Genomic DNA, 16,387 nt, shown 5'->3' on the forward strand with positions numbered 1-16,387 from the left:
TCAACCTTATTAGTTCTAATCGAGTTGTTTTAACCTTAAAGGAATGTAGACCTAATCAAGAGTTTATGCCTAAAAGCTCCCACTAAAACCAAGAATTTACATGCTTTACAAATTTTAAACATAAAATTGTATTTCCTATTCCAACCGGAAACTTACAAATTTAATTAAAATTTAAAGCTCATATAAAATAATATTTAAATCCTTTAATTTTATTTTTAGTTGATTAAAATTAATTAATTTAAATTTAATCAAGGTTTTGATTTTAGTAAAATATTTATTACAAAATAATTTATAATAATTAAATTAATCAAAATGAAATTCCGAGAAAAAATTTAATTACGAAATTAAATTTAATTAAAATCGTTTTCAACTGAAACATAAACAAAACGGCCCAACGTGCCTAGGCAAGACAATAGGCTGAAGCCCATGCCTCGCCCAAGCACCAACTCCGCAGCGCCCTGGGCCGCATGCACAAGGCAGCTCCCAGGGCTCGCATAGCTATTGGTCGAGTGATGCACCACAGCAGCGCACAAGCTTCGTGTTGTGCCTGCTGCCTGCTGCCTGATGCTCGCTGGCTGTGCCCTGGGCAGTGGCATGCGCAGAGGCACGCGAGCTCCCTTGCTTGTTTGCTGCTGCCTTACCTCGTGCTTTGCGCTACGATGCATCGTTGCCCAATTTTCTCGACCACCCGCACAACACACACGGCACAGGGCCTAGCCTGCCACGCATGCCTTGTTTGCTCATTGCCTCGTACCGCATGGGCGACGAGCTCCCTTACTCGTCGTCGCATGCTCGCACTATGCAACACACCTTAAAGGTAACACTTAGCTTCCTTTGCTTCGTGCGTGCAAGATTGGTGATCGGTTTTATAAAAATTAATAATTTTTATACTTTAAATTTAACGACAAATTAATAAATCATAGTAATTTCACTAAATTTGGGCGAGAAATCGAAAATTTATTATTCAAATTAACCGATTGCATTTATTTTTTGGGATTCAAATCTAGGTCATACAATTTTAAAAACAATTTTAACAAATTTTATGGTGGTTTTTAATCATAGGATCCTAATTAAATTATCAATTAATTATGAAATTCAAATCAAATTCTAAAACTATTTGAAATTCAACAAATTAATTACAATTAAAAATTAGGTTGTATAATTAACAAGATTAGGCTTTAAAATTGGTAAACGTATACAGTATGTCAATAATAGATTCAAGATTTACATACAAGATTCGCAAATATTTAATTTAACATCATAAAAATTACAAATTTTGCATTCGAAAAACTAAAACCTCCGAAAAGTCATAGTTAGGCTTCGAATTTGGGAATTCTGGGTTCGGCGTCAATTCTCTTATTTTTGTCAAAAATTTAAAACGTCGTTTACATGTGAAATCCACTTTAAAATTATAAGATTCCGGCCATTATTGACAAAACTGCCGAAAAATCCTGCGAACATATAATCAAATAATCACACGAACTTGCAATTAATTACATACACGAAATTAATCACCCCTTTAATTCATTGCAAATTTATAAAATTTAATCCATGTTAACTATAATTGATTATGGAATTAATTAGAGGCTCATGATACCACTGTTGGGTTATGAATAATATAAACAATATAATTCATGCGGAAAAACCATAAAGCCAGGAATCCAAATTAATTGCCACATAGTTAATTAGCATAATTAGGATACATACAATGTGATGCGTGCCTTTCCTAGCTGCTCCCGAACCGAACAAGAACAAGTTTAGGACTTCAAATGTCGCCCCTCCGTAGATAGTCCACAGCACGTCTGGGTCCGCCTTAGATTTAATTAACTAGAATATTATCTAAGGTTTTATGTGCACTTGAGAAACTTATAACAATATTAGGCAAGTATTAAATTCTCTCTTGAACTTAATGTATTGAAATACTTATTGAATTGCATTATAAATTGTGATCATGAACCACATATTTATAGGGTGGAAATAACGGAGTTTGAATTCTACTAGGAATCGATTAACTAAATGCATTAGGATTCTAATTAAATAATATCATTAGAATTTTAGGTTTAATCAAATACTTAAGTATTTCGGATTTAACTAAATCATCCAAATTGAGTAGAATTAGGAAAACACTATTACTTGACAAGCAAGCAATCCTAGACGGACAAGGCTTTGGTCGCGTAGCAAGCAGCACCGCAGCCCGCAGCTCGCAAGCCCACGCGTGGCGCTGCTGCTTTGCTTGGCCCATGCACGTTGGGCACTGGCAGCAAGCACGCGGCCCATCTCGTTGGGTGCTTCCCTTTGCCTCGCTGCTCCGCGCGCGGGCTTGCTGGGGCGCTGGGCCTGGCGCTTGCGCTGGGCCTTGCGTCTCGCAAGCTCGTTCGTCGATCGTTCGTACGTCGCGCTTCCGATTTGTTTTCCGATTCCGGAATTTATTTCGGATTCGAACAAATATTTAATATTTCCGATTCCGGAAATTATTTTCGATTCGAACAAATATTTAATATTTCCGATTCCAGAATTTATTTCCGATTCCGACAATATTTCTGATTCCGGTAATATTTCCGTTTCCGGTAATATTTCCGATTCCGACATTATTTCTATTTCCGATAATATTTTCCGATACGTACCATGTTTCTGTTTCTGGCAACATCTACGACTTGGATAATATTTATATTTCCGTCATGATCTATGTTTCTGTTTCCGGCAATATCATCATTTCCGGAGCATTCTATATTTTGCCTTTTGACGATTTCAGCTCCTACTGGAACCGAGATCCATCGTTTCCGAATGTTCATAAATAGAGTATTTAATGAATAATATATTCACTTAAATACTTGATCCGTTCACGTACTATTTGTGTGACCTTACGAGTTCAGTCAAGAGTAAGTTGTGGATTAATATTATTAATTCCACTTGAACTGAAGCGACCTCTAGCTAGGCATACAACTCACTTGATCTCACTTAATTATTAACTTGTTTAATCAATTAATACAGAACAGCATTTTTTAGACTTAGCATTGAATGCATACTTGGACCAAGGGCATTATTTCCTTCAGATGATCCTCCTCGTGACTACAGTGTTGAAATTGACTCGGTGGGAAAGTCTTCCCAAGTGTCTTCTACTGGCATTGTTGGACCTCTGCCCCCCAAAGATCACTAAGATATCGGGTTTTTTTAGATCTCGCAGCTTCGTGGATTCTTTTTTTGGGTTGCTCTTGGGTTTTTCCCACGGGTTATTTTTCCTTTTTTTAGCGCTCCATCTCTTCGGTCATCCAAGTATATTGAGATATTTTCGGCGAACGAGGTCCTTAATGTTGTCCTTCAATTGATTATACTCTTCTGTGTAATGACCATAGTCTCTGTGGAACTCGCACCATTTGCTCTTATTACTGTATTTGGAAAATAGTTTGGCTGGCTTTTGCCATCTCTCATCGTGCTTGTGGAGGCTGTAGATTACTTTTCGGGAATGAGTCAGAGGAGTGTAGTTGGTGAATTTATGCTGAAGTTCGTCTTTCCTTTCTTCTCTAACCGGCCTCAGCACCCTTGCACCCTTCTTCTCCTTCCCTTTCTTTGAGCTGCCCTCGGGCTTGCTCTGACTTGCTCTTGATTCTTTTGGTTTTGACGAACCTTTTAGCTTTGCCGCGGCTTTGTTGAACTCTTTGGTTCTGATGAATGCGTCTAACATGTTTAGCACCTCTGCCGTCGTGGTAGGATTTTTCATTGACAGTTTGTCACGGAACCTCCCTTCCAAAAGGGCGTGCTTCAACGCGAAAATTGCAACATCGAGCTGTAGGTTGGGAACATTTGTTGATTCCAACATGAATCGGGCCATGACGTCCCGAAGACTTTCGCCACTTTCTTGTTGCACCGAGGTAAGCTCGGCAGTAGATCGTTCTCTTCGATTATTGCTAACGAATTGAACCTTGAATTTTACTTGTAGATCTTCGAAGCTGACGATCTAACCCTTCGACAACGACTTGAACCAAGTTCACGCTACTCTAGTTAACGTGGTTGGGAAGTACTTGCACCACGTTACTTCGGAATGGGGAGTCATGTACATATGATCTTCGTAGGACGTCACGTGATCTCGTGGATCGGTCGTTCCATAGTAGGTCAGATGCGCCGGCAGCCTGATCTTCGGGATATCCTCCATGACAAGCTCCTCAATGAATAGGGAGGACTTCGGCGTCATCACCTTCTTCCCGCTCTGATTCCTCTACTTCCTGAGGTTCCCGCGCGAGAATCCTCGGGAGTACGTCGAGGGCTAGGAGTTCGATCTCGCCTTCTCTTGTCCCTCCTAGTAGCACGGCTACTCGTTTTGGCTGGTCAATGGATCAGCTTGACTCATCAATCCTTTCGTGAACAAATGGCCTTAGCCTACTAGAAGTCGTCCCATTGCTTCAGAAGGGTCATGGAGTAGGTTCCCTATACCCTTCGGGTCGTTCTTGGGCCACTTCTTGAGAGTTTCGGGCACTCTCCGTCCACTCGGTTCTCAGGTGAGTTCCTGACATTAGTGGAAGAAATTCGGGGAAACCTGGGACGTTTATCGCTTGGTTGTGGCTCCAAAACGAGTCGGATCCTAGTCCTCCGGCGTGTACGGCGTTCGTTTCTTGCGCAAAGAAGTTCTTACATAATCGCCATGGCCGCGTTCAGCTGATCCCTCGTCGGGACCGAAGGCTATTGTATGAGTGTGCGTTATCCTCCTCGGATTAGAGAGACGGGTACTTCAGATCCAGACCCAGATTCATAGTCTAAATAGTTGAGGTTTCCCATTTTGGAAGCAAAATTATGGGTTTTTTAAGGCTTTGTAGTATCTTCCCTACAGACGTTCAGGGTATGAAACAATGGGGTTCGGATTGAAAGCTCTTTTGTTGATGTGGAAGATCTAGCTTGATCTTTGGTGTAATAAGTCCAAGAATACCTGCACACAAATAATGTTACTTGCCTCGGAGGTGGTTCCGAAAAAAGCCAATTCTACGCCTAAATAAGCACTAGGTTCGAATCTAGAAAGTACTCTAGAAAAATATAAGCGTAAGGGTTATAAATGAAAGTATCTTAATATGTGCGCTAGGGCGACATTTATAGTGTGTAGTAAATGCATCTAGGGCATTACAACAAATTGGTCTTGGGCCACTTATATGCAACATAGAACCTATGAGGGGAGTTTGGTTTATATTGTATTAGACAAGTGGGCTTTTGGACAGCAGCCCAATTAGTAACCAGTTAGGCACCCAAACAAGTAAAATTCAATGGGTTAAAATTCAAGACATTTGCACACGTGGTATAAGGTGATATCAATTGACAAAATCCATATCTATATTATTAAAGCAAAGTGATAGCTAATGAGAGGAGTCCAAACCTCAATCCCTCAACTCTCATTCACCGGCTAAATTAGAAAATGTAATAAATTCTTATGAAAAAAATAATAATAAAATCAACTTACATATCTCTACATTTTAAAATTGGAAACTTGATTAACAATAAAACATATGGTTGAAAATTTGTAAACACATTTTCAAAGTTGCTAAATCTAATAAATATAGATAATATGACTCATCTGAAACCCGTTCTCCCCTTTAAATAAAAAAGGAAGTATTGTTTAATTACCAATATTACTACGTGCTTTGCCAATATTCGACTCTTGCCATTTGTAAAAGATGTATTGTTATGAAAAACATGTAAAAAAGTAGATAATATTATATCTTCATAAATGTTAATTTTCTAATTTGGATCTATTCGGTTAAATTTGACCTCCACAAACAATCTTTTAATTAGGTTTTCATGATTGAATTATTAAATCAAAATATAAATATCCATTACATTATGAAGTTCCCTTGGCAATTACCGTACAAAACTTAACATGAAGCATAAAATAGGCTCATCTCTTGAAGACGTAGGCAGTACTGTTGAGGCTGATAGGAAACTCCAGCATCATACTTATATACCAGGATTCCACATTATCATATCTTCTCTGTTGGAGTTATTTGACAGTCATTGTGTTTTTTGAATATCCATCCTCTCTGAATCATTTTGTATCACCACTGTTGAGACTTAGGAGGCACGTTAGGATAGTTGGGCATATCACTCCACAGTCCACACTCGTGTTAGGTGGAGAATAAACCACAAAATTAAACATTTTCCCAAATCAAAAAAATATTCATTCTTGTTATCGGGGTTAGAAACCAAGAAACGAAATATTTGCACTGCATCTGTGAATTATATGGAACTATCTGACGTTAAATTTGGCAGACCATATATTAACAAATCAAATAATATAACAACAATTTCACCAAATAAGTTTCCTAACAAGACACTTTGGGAATTGCACATTCATAAAGTCAAACTATCAGCAAATGAGAATCATTTTTCAACACAAGAAATTCAAACAAGAACAAAGCTTCATTCCCTTCGCCTCCCAGCACACACGGGAAAATACAAAACCTATCCAACAACTGAGCCAGCAGCTTTGCACCCACATACATTTCTACAACCCCAAACCAACACACTTTTATCAAACATAACAACAACCAAGCCTATCAACACAGAGGAAATCCCTCTGTCAACAACAAATGCATTAGAAGCCATCAAACATGAGCCTACAGCTTTGCACCCACATCAGTCTTCAGAAAATGTCAAAATACGTAGCTGCAGAAGCAACTCTCTTTTCAACAAGGATATGGGGAAAAAACAATCTGACAGCTAGATAAAATATATCGCCTAGAGGTCACCTACAATAATGACTGCAGAGAACCCTAGATATGAACACTATTTTTTGCTCGTACAAGCATCAAACGAGAGCTTCTATTAGGAAAAAGGATCCATCAAGAAATGCAAAAAAATAATGACTTATCACACATTGTACAAGGATTACGGCTAACCTAAGATGAAAATGCACCCAAACAGTTGAAAAAACATCCACACCATATAAGGTTAAATAATACCAACTTACAGAGTGGAACACAAGGTAGAAGTCAACCAAGAAAAGAAAGATACTTGTGATCACAAGTTCTACAAGAATTTCCAACAAACACAACATTTGACAGCAGATATATGTAGGACATTGTACAATGAAAAGAGCTTCAAAAATAGTCAATAGATAAACAAGATTACCCCAGAAATACCCATTTAGAAGACGTGGAGATCCAAAGACGCAGAACACTTGAAATTAAGTGCAGGTATCCACAGCAGCAACAAGCAAAGTGTTCGAGGATATGATAAATATTATTAGCATACAAAAGCAAATGCAGTAAACCTCAACCATTTGCTCCGGTTTCTCCTCGGCCATTGCTACTCATAATAGACATAACATCCCCACATACAGCTTTGTCAGCAATAAAACGCAGACAAAATATAACTTGGCCACCCAAGCCGGCTATAATTTGTATAAGCTAAAATCTCAACTAATTAAATTTGCGCAAGCATATAACTAAATCACTCATGACAAGCATCAGCGCAGTATAACATCAAAATTCTTGCACTGAAACTAATAAAAAAAGCACAAATATATAACAAGGCTGCCATATTAAAATATAATAAGTCAAACAACAAACTATCTTTTACCTCCAACAGACATCATAAAACATCAGACAGCAGTAAAAGAATACCACTCCGACAGTCAATTCTACAAACAATACCAGCTAACTTCACAATCCTAACATGAAGTTCAGATGGCACAATGCAGACGTTCATAACAGACTATCTAGCCTAACTCAGCCACTTTGACTATCACCAAGATGACATTTCAAAATCTTAAAAAGCCGCAGATCAATTGAAGAAATGAATTCATCAAGCCAGACTTCACATTGTCGGCATTCACGCAATCACGAAATCACCAGAAGCATAACAATCATCTGCGCCGAACAAGCTTTCAAACACCTGAACCAAATATTCACTAATGTTTAATACAGCAATCAATAACATCCAAAACAAACCAAATAATAAACAAGGCATAACTAGCAATCAACTTCAGTATGCAAATTTGAAAGTCTAACACTAACTTCAATAAAGAATGCAATATGTAAAGGTAAACAAGTCAGATGATTTGAAGTATTGAATCATCTCCTACATAAAGTCTACATCAAAGGCATAACTCACACAAGTGACAACAAAACAGCCAAGGAATGATGATTTTGAACCAAAGAAGACACATTAGATCAAGCTGTGCTTTTATAGTTGTAGCTGGAAAAATCAAAAAGCAGATGGTCTGATTCTTATCAAAATAATAATCAAGTACATTAACATCACAAATTTTTTTTAAAAGGAAAAAAAGAAGTATGTCCTCATTCCCTCTTGTTCAGAGTTTATCGCCACTTGAAAACAGGTAACCAAATCCAAAGAATGGCACTAGAAGAAAGAAATGTTGAGCAGCCAAATCAACACAATTACAAAATAATTGAGATCAGACATAATTGAAAATGAACAAAAAAACCTCTGCAGACAACAAGCACGAAACTCAATACCAGGGAAAAAATAAACCAAACAAACCGATGTAGCCACAGCCCACCGTCCGGCACTGTTACTTGAAAAAAATAAGAAATTAATCAACACATTTACAATGCAAAGATGGCAATGACCATGTAAAGAGAATTCTTAAAAAAGTTCGTAATCACCAATCTAGTCAAACAAACTCAAATTGACAACCAAATATTGCAATGCATCCTACACATCGCATTCAAATCAAATAAGAAAACAGAAAACAGCTAAAATGCAAGAGGAAAAACATCCATATGCCTCACTGGAAGCTTTCAAAATCAGAAAAATACCCGTGTTAACAAATCACAACCTCTACCAGACCATGGCATTAGCAAGAATGATGACACAACCAACCAAAGTGGAAAGCCAAAAGCACCATGGTGGGAAGAAATAGAATCAATCAAGCTATTTAACTCAGTAACTCGGTAAATGGAACATCTTGAGAAAAAGAAACAAAACACAGTCAAGAGCAAGAAATAATGATTCAGAACAGAAAATCAATCACAACAAAACACAACCATCCCATTCAAACACAGTCAAAAGAAACAATGAAGCACGCTCAAACAACTTCACACTCAACACAAATATTAGCATTCAGAAAATAAACGCGCACACGAACCAGGAAAGAAGCAAATAATGAAATAAGAATGCCAAATACCGCATAAACAGTATCTTAGACAGCACATCAAGCACCACCAGCCGCGACTAATGCCTGGTTACCACAAAATACAGCAAGAATTTGAGGATATACCTTAGTAATAGGGTGGCGCATTAGGGTACCCTCCAGCACCACCAGCAGGTAAGCCTCTAGGAGCCGGAGATGTCCCTGTAGGCTGGTGCTGCTGACTTGGGTAACCACCATAATGCCCACCATCTGAATACCCTCCACCAGCAGCAGGCGGCATTCCACCAGCGCTCGGTGGCATCCCATATATTGAACCCCCACGACCTGCCCCTCCACCAGGCGCTCCTAAACCACCTCCTGCACCACCATATCCCCCGTAACTAGTCGGATTTGGCCCACCAGCATATTGCGAGCCACCATACCCTCCAGCTACCCCACCACCATAACCTCCACTACCACCATACCCACCAGGTCCCTGACCTCCCACAGAAGAGGGGAATCCAGAATTCATCTGATTGGGTCCAGGACCACTTGGATATCCACCACCATAAGATGGGTATCCACCCGGCCCTCCAGGACCGCCATACTGTCCAGGCACCGGCCCACCGGGCTGCATCCCCATACCATCACTCACAGGTCCTTGTCCTTGTCCCTGTCCCTGTCCTTGCCCCTGCCCCTGCCCCTGTCCAGGCCCAGCAAAACCTTTCCCTTTCTTCCCTTCACTAGCCAGCTTACAAACCATCGGCCTCCCATCAATATTCTTCACAGGCTCCATCAACGACGCCTGCGCTGCCTCGGGCGTCTTATAAACAAACAAAGCGAATCCCTTCGATTTCCCCGTCTGCTTATCGAAACCCAACGGCCCTTCCTCAATCTCCCCGTAACTAGCAAAATGAGACAGCAGTCTCTCTGCCGGCATATCTTGAGGCACATCACCCACATAAATCTTCCTCAACGAAGCGTCCGACGTCGGCCCTCTTGGGTTCCCATTTGGCCCACCGGAAAGACCAGCAGACGCCAATTGGGCCACAGCAACCCGCCCATCAATCTTCTTGCTAGGCTCTTTAAGTGCCACAACGGCGCCGTCGACATGCTTGTAAGTAACGAAACCATACCCTTTACTCTTAGCCGTGTTCTTATCAAGAATGACAACAGCTTCTTCAAGTTCTCCGTATGCGGCGAAGACAGTACGAAGACTCTCCGACGTCGTTTCCCAACCTAGACCTCGAATGAAGAGCTTCCGCTGGGTGACGTCACGGTCGGCGATAACTCTGACCGCTTGGAGGACGTCGGGGTTGGAAACGGCGGCGTTTTGGAGGATGTCGCGAAGTTGGTCCGGCGAGAAGGATTCGATGATCTTGCGGACGTCGTCGGGGGTAAGATTTGGTATTGGATCGGAATCGGAAATACCGTTTTCGTCGAGCTTTCGCTTCTTTGTGGGATCCATGGAGGAGAAATTAAGGGGACTTGGAAGGTTTTTAAAACCCTAGAATTGAGAAGAGCGTATAAACCCTAATGAGATTTGAGTTGGGGAAGTGAAGTGAGAAAATGCGTGAGATTGGAATTTGGGAGAGGGGGTGTAATGTGTGGAGTATATATATATTGGGTTGGATTCACAACTCACAGTGATCTGGCTGGGTTTTTTTTTTTCTTTTTTTCTTTTTTTTTTTTTTTTTTTTTTTTGGTGTTAGCGACGGTTCATTCTTAGGTATAATCCGGATTCGGGGCGAGTTCTGGGTGGTTAGGTTCCAGTCCCCTACCCACCTACAAAAGATGGGTAGCTATTTCAGCTCAAAAAAAAAAGGTTCCAGTCCCCTCTCAATTGTTGTTGCGGGGGATTGAACACGAGTTCTCCCTACCAAATCCAGCTTCAATCACCACTGAATCAACAATCAATTGGTACCTGGCAGGATTAGTAAACATGAGAACAAAGTGCATGATAACAAGATCTTACATGATAACATTTTGATGTATATAAATTATAATAGTGAGAATCTACGCTCAAAGTTTTCATACTTTGGACACATATTCTAAGACGTACACAACTTTCAGGAATGGAGGTAGTATCAAACCAAGTTATACAATATATTCAATAACTTATATTACTGGGGAGTTCATACACTTACCCTGGGGGTAAGATGACTGTACATACCCTCCAATAGGAATAGGACAAGTCATGAGGTCAAATTTAGGTTTTGGGGGTAATTTACTTATTTAGGGGGGGGGGAATTTTCGCAGGTACCGCCTTTCTCTACTGAAGAAGCGGGAGTATTACCGCTCACTTATCCCCCAAAATAAGCCCGCCCAAAATTTCGATAGCCCCAAAAAAACAAAAAAAAAACTTCTTCAGCTGTGTTCATAGCAGGTGGTCTGCATAAAAGCTTGTTGGTGAATTTTCTTGAGGTGATATTCTACTCGTATTTCTTTTGTTAATTTTTTGAAATTGTACTCGTACATCTGTTGGAAAGTATTTATGAATCGGTTTTGTTTGTTGGATGAACTTATTCCCGTTTTTTCAAATCAATAAATTGTTAGTTTTGATTTCGTAGAAACCCAAGTGTGTAGTTGTTATTGACGGAGATTACAATGTCTGAAAATATGTTTCAACCATTTAATTAGGTTTAATAAATGTTGTTTGCTGAACACGTTATATAAATAAAGGTCGTGTGTGTAATTAATATACAATATATTATACAGTATGCACTACCTATTAAAAATCCACTACAGTTTAAATACATTGTATGAATTATTATATAACTAATGTACTTTATTATTATGTATTCAACAGTGAAATGGTAACTATAGACCTTAATGGTGAACCTGCTGTGGAAGAAGAAACCATTGTGAACATTCCCACGTCCAACCCCCCTGCCGTAGGCATGTCCATTAATTCCGGTCACGAGTTTAGTGAATTTTGTCATCGTTATGCCTATAAAGAGGGGTTTGAGATGTTTGTGAAAAGTAATGTTATTAGAAAGGAGTACAAAGACAAGGGTGTTAGTAAAATAGGTTTTGGAGATCTTGAGGCTAGGCCGCATATGATGGAACGAATCAGATTAAAATGTAAGAAGGGTGGTGTTAAATCAAGTATTGGTTCTAATGTTACTGGTTGCAAGATGTTTGTTTATGGGACGCAGAAGGACGGAGAGTTTATAATAATTAGTTGTGACTTAAAGCATAATCACCCTCTTAGCCCCAATTGCAGTAGAATGATGGTTAACTACCGTTGCATTGATGGTCCTACATTCGATAGGTTAATGATAAACGAAAGGGGGGGAGTTAGTATTAGTAGAAACTTTGGCACTCAATTGATTGAAAAAGGGGGCTTTGATAATATTACTTTCAACAAAAAGGATATTAGAAATGCCATAGCAGTTGAACGGCGTAAAACAATGTTTGAGAAAGGTGATGCTGCCGGTCTTGAAGATTACTTCAAAGCACAACGAGAACTTAATGGGGATTTTTATAGTTCTATTCAACGTGATGGTGAAGGTATTTTAAAAAATGCATTCTGGTCTGACGCGCGTAGTAGAGGGACTTGCAAATATTTCGGTGATGTTATAAGTTTTGACACAACTTTTTCAAGCAACAGGTACGTAATTGAAAATTTTGTTTGTATTTATTACTGCCATATATGTGACCTAACATTTATCCAGGAAACCTAATAGCAATCTTTGAATCGGTATTAGCTCTGAATGCTTACAATTGACATGCATGTGTAATGCATGTAGTAATCTGTATTAGGTAGTCCATTTATTATTGTTGTGGTTTATTTTGTCTAGCAAATCCGTCTGTTAACAAGTAATGCTTGGAAGAGTGTGTATGTGCAAGGAGTTCAATTTCTATTAGAGTCACGATTAAAAAAAATTGAGCATGTTAATTATCTTTATTGCTAATATAATAATTGCACTAGGTATCGTATGCCATTTGCTCCTTTTGTTGGCGTAAACCACCATGGAAAATCGACTGTATTTGCGGCCGCTTTAATCTCACATGAGGATACTGAAAGTTTTGTTTGGGTGTTTGAGGAATGGCTAAAGTGTATGGGTAAGCCTCCGAAGGGCATTTTGACTGATCAAGATAGGGCAATATGTAGTGCAATAGGAAAAGTCTTCCCCGGTGTTCCACACCGACTCTGTTTGTGGCATATGCCACAGAATGCATCCCGGAATCTCGGTAAGCTAGCCGACTGGAAAAGCATTGATACGCTGATCAGAACAGCCGTGCATGATATGCTCGATCCCGATGAGTTTGACGAGGCTTGGTGTCTTGTGATGGATAGATATAATCAACGAGGTAAGGGTTGGATGCAGGATTCATACGACAACCGTCGGCAATGGGCACCAGCCTACAACAGAGGCACATTTTGGGCTGGAATGTCATCTACGCAGAGAAGTGAAGGTATGAATCGTTACTTCAAAATTCATGTAGACTTAGAATGTGGATTACTCCAATTTATTAAAAACTACGAGTTCTGTATGAAGATAAAGGCACAGGAAGAGAAGGAGGACAATTTAAAAAGTCTAGATACGCCTCCTCGACTAGATGTTGACAAGAGTGTGTTAGCTGAGTATGTGTTTCACAAGGTTTACACCAATGAGATGTTTGTTGTAGTTGTTAATGAGCGTAAAGGTTTAACCCACACAAACGTGACTAAACTTGACGCACTAGGGTCACTTGTTATTTATAGAGCAGACGAGAAGCTAACCTCTCCTCATTGGAGGAAAAGGTTTAAGAGCTACAATGTTACAGTCGATAAGGTTAAGGGGGAGTTATCTTGTTCATGTCAAATGTTTGAATTTAGAGGTATATTATGTCGGCACATGCTAAAAGCTATGGATGTTGAGGATTTTCAATTTATACCGGAGAAATATATACTAGATAGGTGGAGTAAGCAAGTGAGGTCATATGAGACTATTAGGGTTTCGTACTTTGATCCTGAAGAATCAAAACGGTTAGCAAAAGCTAAAGAGCTATCTCAAAGGCATAATTATTTGAAAGACTTAGCAATGCAAAACGAAACTGCGTACAAGTTGTATACCGAAGGTACTGACGTACTTAGGCTAAAAATGGAGGATGCGGTGGGTATTAGGAAAACTGGTGACGTAGGTGATGTTTCCATCTGTTGGTGGGATCCCGATGCACGTAATGTGTTTGGCCGTCGTAGGTTACGGCCAAGAGAGTATAATGAACGCGCCTTAAGAAGGACAGTTGTACCTCCCGAAGAAGGTGTGTTGAAAACCCCTATTGATAAGAGGCATGTGGGACGGTCAAAGAAAGGACCTTCTTCGATCTACGACAAAACTAAGGGGAAGCAAGCATGTTCGCACGCTGAGACTGCAGCTAACGAGGTAATGAAGTTTTCGTGAATTTAGTATTGTATGAGTAAAATATGTGTCCCGACTAATTTTTTTGTATTATTGTGAATATAGGAACTTATTAGGTCTATGTATGGACATATTCCTACGTACCGGGCTAGGCAAGAACACGCCAACAACCTTCACGACGTTCGTGTACATCCGCAATACAACGGACCTGTTTTAGAAGACGTTCCCGAAAGTTCACAAATCAATTTATCTGAAGATATATCCCAGATTTTCGATTACGAAACCTATGAATGGCGCAGTAGAATGGGAGGATGGATGACATTGTAGTTCATTGTGTACTAGACCCATTTGTTGAAGAATCTCTGTAAACACCGATTGGAATATAAATCTGTACCCAAATCTTGTGATGGTTAGTTATTATTTGGGAGTATGATACGTTTTAAAAAACTTGAACCTTCAGCACACGTCATTAATTATATATGTTTTTGATAAATTAAATAGATGTACAGATACAAACAGGAAAAAATAAATGGAAGGAGTACAATGTAGACCATATGTCATATCCATTTTCAATGTTACGATCTATTTAAGTTTTTCAAACCTATGTTGAAAGAAATGTAACATGTAATTGCATTCCCATTTAAGAATTTTCGTAATTCATAAAACTCATGAAGATGTATGTTTTTCAAGGTTTTGACTTATGAAAAATATTCACACCACAATTACATTATATATGTCGATATCATATGGCTAGTGATGTTCATCTAAATCAAAGAAATGTTAATACCAGTCCCAATTGTTTCACCAATTAGACAAAAAATTACAACTAAGTGCAACGCTATAGATCGCATTACACAAGGGGGTGTAAGTGTTGGAGAGGTGACAGAGTTATGTGGAGAGAATGCAACCGGTAAAACACAACTTTGCCTGCAGGCCAGTATAGCGTGTCAATTGCCTCCGTCCTTGGGTGGACTGTTTGGGTCGTCCATTTACATCCACTCGATTGGTCCATTTCCCATTCGGCGTTTAACAGGTTTAATTCCTTTCATTTTAGATTCTGAACTACATAAACATGACAATCCTTGTGATCACATAACAATCAAGCAGGTCGAATCACCGTATGACTTGCCTAATGTTCTTGATTGGGTTGTAAAGTTGATTCAATACTCGCATAACACAAGCAGGCATATCCGCTTACTTGTTATTGACTCAGTAGCTAGTATATGTACTAGTCATTTTGACAACACGGTGGAAGATCTAGAGGCACGTTCTCAACTTTTACGGGCCATCGGTTACGGGTTAAAGTCAATTTCCGCCACATATAATGTTGCGGTCATTGTTGTCAATAACGTCGTAGACGTGTTTCCTAGTGATCGTGATTCGTCTACACATTTTATGATGTCATCTGGAAGGAAGGTTCGACCCGCCTTGGGTATGGGATGGACTAGGAATATAGCAACTAGGTTATTTTTGAGTAAGACAATGAATTCCAGTACCCAAATGTTTGACAGATTGTGTAGTGTTTTGTTATCGTCCACACTAGAGTTAAATGCTTGTAGGTTTAAAATAACCGAACAGGGTGTTACCGATGCATAGGCTTAAAGAAACTTTCAGAAATTGTCACAAAATGAAAACTTTTGCATCAGTACTTTAACACTCCGAAATTAATGTCACAAAGAGGACACGAAACACATACGTGATACATAATAAGTGACGGAGTTCCACATGAAAGCAAACTACCCAACGTGCCTAAGTTTTACTTCCTTTCTTGTTAGTTATGATGTCTACCACTTCTTTCAACTTTAGCTCGTTGAAGCAATTACCCACCAGACGTCCTAGCATATACTTCTTAAGCTGTCTGTCATTGCTTGTATAAAGCTGCATTAATGTACAAGTTCTGTATTTAGTGTCCGTCGATGATGTTAAAAATATTGTGTGTCATTAGGTTGGTTTGAAACATGTTACC

At 39.3% G+C, this 16,387-nt stretch overlaps 3 protein-coding genes across 4 annotated transcripts; 2 read left to right on the top strand and 1 right to left on the bottom strand.

Moving 5' to 3' along the window:
- Window positions 1–5,762: 5,762 nt before the first annotated feature.
- LOC110792716 (UBP1-associated protein 2C) lies at window positions 5,763–10,673 on the bottom strand. 2 transcript variants are annotated; one of them, XM_021997540.2, is made up of 2 exons: window positions 9,221–10,673; window positions 5,763–6,038 (listed from the first exon to the last, which is right to left on the bottom strand). In XM_021997540.2, exon 1 carries the CDS (start codon window positions 10,539–10,541, stop codon window positions 9,222–9,224), a length of 1,320 nt encoding a protein of 439 aa, XP_021853232.1. In that variant the 5' UTR covers window positions 10,542–10,673; the 3' UTR covers window positions 5,763–6,038; window position 9,221. The 2 variants fall into 2 exon arrangements, with proteins under 2 accessions (XP_021853232.1, XP_021853231.1); XM_021997539.2 differs by lacking the exon at window positions 5,763–6,038 and adding an exon at window positions 7,502–7,872.
- Window positions 10,674–11,886: 1,213 nt separating this feature from the next.
- Window positions 11,887–14,748, top strand: LOC130471800 (protein FAR1-RELATED SEQUENCE 5-like). Its single transcript, XM_056842112.1, has 3 exons — window positions 11,887–12,686; window positions 13,008–14,445; window positions 14,527–14,748. The coding sequence occupies exons 1-3, from the start codon at window positions 11,887–11,889 to the stop codon at window positions 14,746–14,748; spliced, it is 2,460 nt and encodes an 819-aa protein (XP_056698090.1).
- A 450-nt stretch (window positions 14,749–15,198) lies between these two features.
- LOC130471801 (DNA repair protein XRCC3 homolog) lies at window positions 15,199–16,017 on the top strand. The gene has a single exon (XM_056842113.1). The coding sequence runs from the start codon at window positions 15,199–15,201 to the stop codon at window positions 16,015–16,017; it is 819 nt and encodes a 272-aa protein (XP_056698091.1).
- Window positions 16,018–16,387: the final 370 nt, after the last annotated feature.

This window comes from Spinacia oleracea, chromosome 4 (genome assembly GCF_020520425.1).
Source record: "Spinacia oleracea cultivar Varoflay chromosome 4, BTI_SOV_V1, whole genome shotgun sequence".
Taxonomy (NCBI): Eukaryota; Viridiplantae; Streptophyta; class Magnoliopsida; order Caryophyllales; family Amaranthaceae; genus Spinacia; species Spinacia oleracea.